Raw genomic sequence first — 2,435 nt, forward strand, 5'->3', positions numbered from 1 at the left:
TATTTCGATTCAAATTTGTATGAATGTACAAAATTAGTTTATATAAGAATGATCTCAAATCTATGTAGTGATTTTGGCATAAACCATCATGTTTTTAAACTTAGAAACTCGTAATTATTCATATATCAATACTGAGAATAATTCTCCATTAAATAGAAATGATTGTTGAAAATAAGTAGTGGATGGTTACGAAATAAAAACCCAATTACAAAATTAATGAAAAACCATGTATCAGTTGGTTACCATGAAGCTAATAACACATTAGTGGCTATTCTCATTAACGGCTAACCATCAAACATATCATTTATTAGTGTTTGCAAACAATCATAAATACCCATTAACCATCTTATACTAAAATCCTTAGTACCCACTCTCTTAATTGTCGTTATTTTTTTGCTTCGCGGCCCTGCCTCTAGAACCCAGCAAGGGGGCACGACCCTTTGACCCACCCAGCATATAGTGTCATTCAGCGATCATGGGTTCTAGTTAGCTTATATGAGTGCACACTTCACAACTCTTAACCCGTGTTATAGCTTAACTAACAACTAGGGGTAAACAAGCTTAGTCGAGTCGAGTCGAGTAATATGTTATTCGAGCTCGTCTTACAAAATACCAGGCTCGAGCTCGACTTGAGCTCAAATAACTTTTTCAATGTAGGACTCGAGCTCGAATAATTTTTGATTTATTGAACTCGAGCTTGATGCTCATTTACGGGCTTGAACTCGTGATCAATTGACTTGTTCATTATCTCGAAGTTGATAATTTTTTTATATTTGTATTATATGACTTATGAACATATTATCATGTTTTGCTCAAAAAAGTGTATGCTCGAATGGATAATATAAAGAGATAAAATGACCAATTTATCATTAATAAATTATTTATATATTTTGATTAATTTATTAAATTATAATAAAATAAATAATTTTATAATACAATATATCATTAAATAGTTTTTATCAAGACGATTAAAATTACATTGAATTAAAAAAACATTTCATGTCCAATTTTTATTTTATACCTTTTTATATTGTTAATATTTGATAAATTACATATATTGAGAACCGGAAACTAAAAGAAAGAACAGAAAATACAATAAAATAAAATTTAAAGAGTGAGATGTATTTGATGTTTAATTTAGAAGAAAACTTTGTTTTATTTTTGAGATTATATTGACAAAATATAGGTTTGTTCCACCTTATTCAATGGGATAAGGGTGGAACAGACATGTTCCATTTTGTTTTTGTCTGTTCCACATAAAAGTTCTATAAAAAAATGAAACAGTTATGTTTTTGATTTTGTTTTTATACTTAGGGACCATTTTATTATATTCTTTTATGAATACGATCGGGGTTCTTTAGGGCCTATTTGATTATAATTTCAGAAGATGGTATGAATTCTATACTTTAACGGTTTTCATTATTTATTGTCGTGTCTATTTAAGACGGTATCAATTTAGTATGTATATTGTGTATAAAGAGAGAATATTTTGAATACAAACTATGTAAATGTACGTTACACGTAGTATAAATCAATCTCGACGCTTAATTTCGTGTATTTTGAAACGTTTAGGCAACTACCAAATCAGTTGTAGATAAATTTGAGAGTAAATTTTCGAAACCAATTTAATCTACACCATTATCTCGTTCTTACCGGGTAAGATTCTTGGTCCTTACCATATTCATCCGGTGAAGTAATGTTACTTGGTAAGCGCTTACCCGGATAAGCTTTTGGTAAACAGTCACTTAGTCATCTTATCAACATATTAATATTCATGGATTTACATACCACATCCTATGAGACTTCTATGTAACCAATAAATCTTTACATTTACGTAACTATTTACAAGAATTATATTTTATGAAGTTTGTTGGGAATTCAAAAATATGTATATTGTGTCTATTGGAAATGACTCGAATGAGAATATAACGTAATCGTATCGTTACAAGAGAGACAAGGTCATTAACAATGAAGTAGACTTGGATTGAAATTGACCATTGACTTAATGAGTTACAAGTATTATGTAATATTTTCTAAAGTAAATGCAAACTTGAGAGTTTGTTCGAAAGTAAAGAGTACTTTTCATATGGTATATTTTGGAAGTGGATAATAATCATGCATTCTCTTATCTCTCTAACTTTGTCAATCAATAAAGTAGACTTATGAGTTGAAACTAACCATTGACTTTATGACTTAAAAAATAGAATTGACATATTTTGAGATAGAACAAAAAATAGAATTGACATATTTTGAGATAGAACAAAAATACGATATATTATAGCAACTTGAATATTGTGGTCCCGCACATGTTTCATTCATTTACATTAACTTTCGAACAAACTCTCAAATGTTCCATTTACTTTAGAAAATACTACATAATACTTGTAACTCATTAAGTCAATGGTCAATTTCAATCAAAGTCTATTTCATTATCA

The 2,435-nt window shown here is 29.0% G+C and overlaps 1 protein-coding gene across 1 annotated transcript in view; it reads right to left on the bottom strand.

Annotated features, from left to right (window-relative positions):
• The window catches only part of LOC112512943 (dehydrodolichyl diphosphate synthase 6-like), a 4,026-nt gene extending 3,681 nt beyond the window's left edge, over positions 1–345 (bottom strand). Inside the window, exon 1 of the mRNA XM_025119069.1 lies at positions 335–345. Coding sequence (XP_024974837.1) covers positions 335–345 — 11 coding nt within the window. The remainder of the gene's footprint in view (positions 1–334) is intronic.
• Positions 346–2,435: the final 2,090 nt, after the last annotated feature.

The sequence above is a fragment of the Cynara cardunculus genome (genome assembly GCF_001531365.2).
Source record: "Cynara cardunculus var. scolymus isolate 2C chromosome LG 5, CcrdV1, whole genome shotgun sequence".
In the NCBI taxonomy this organism is placed as follows: domain Eukaryota; kingdom Viridiplantae; phylum Streptophyta; class Magnoliopsida; order Asterales; family Asteraceae; genus Cynara; species Cynara cardunculus.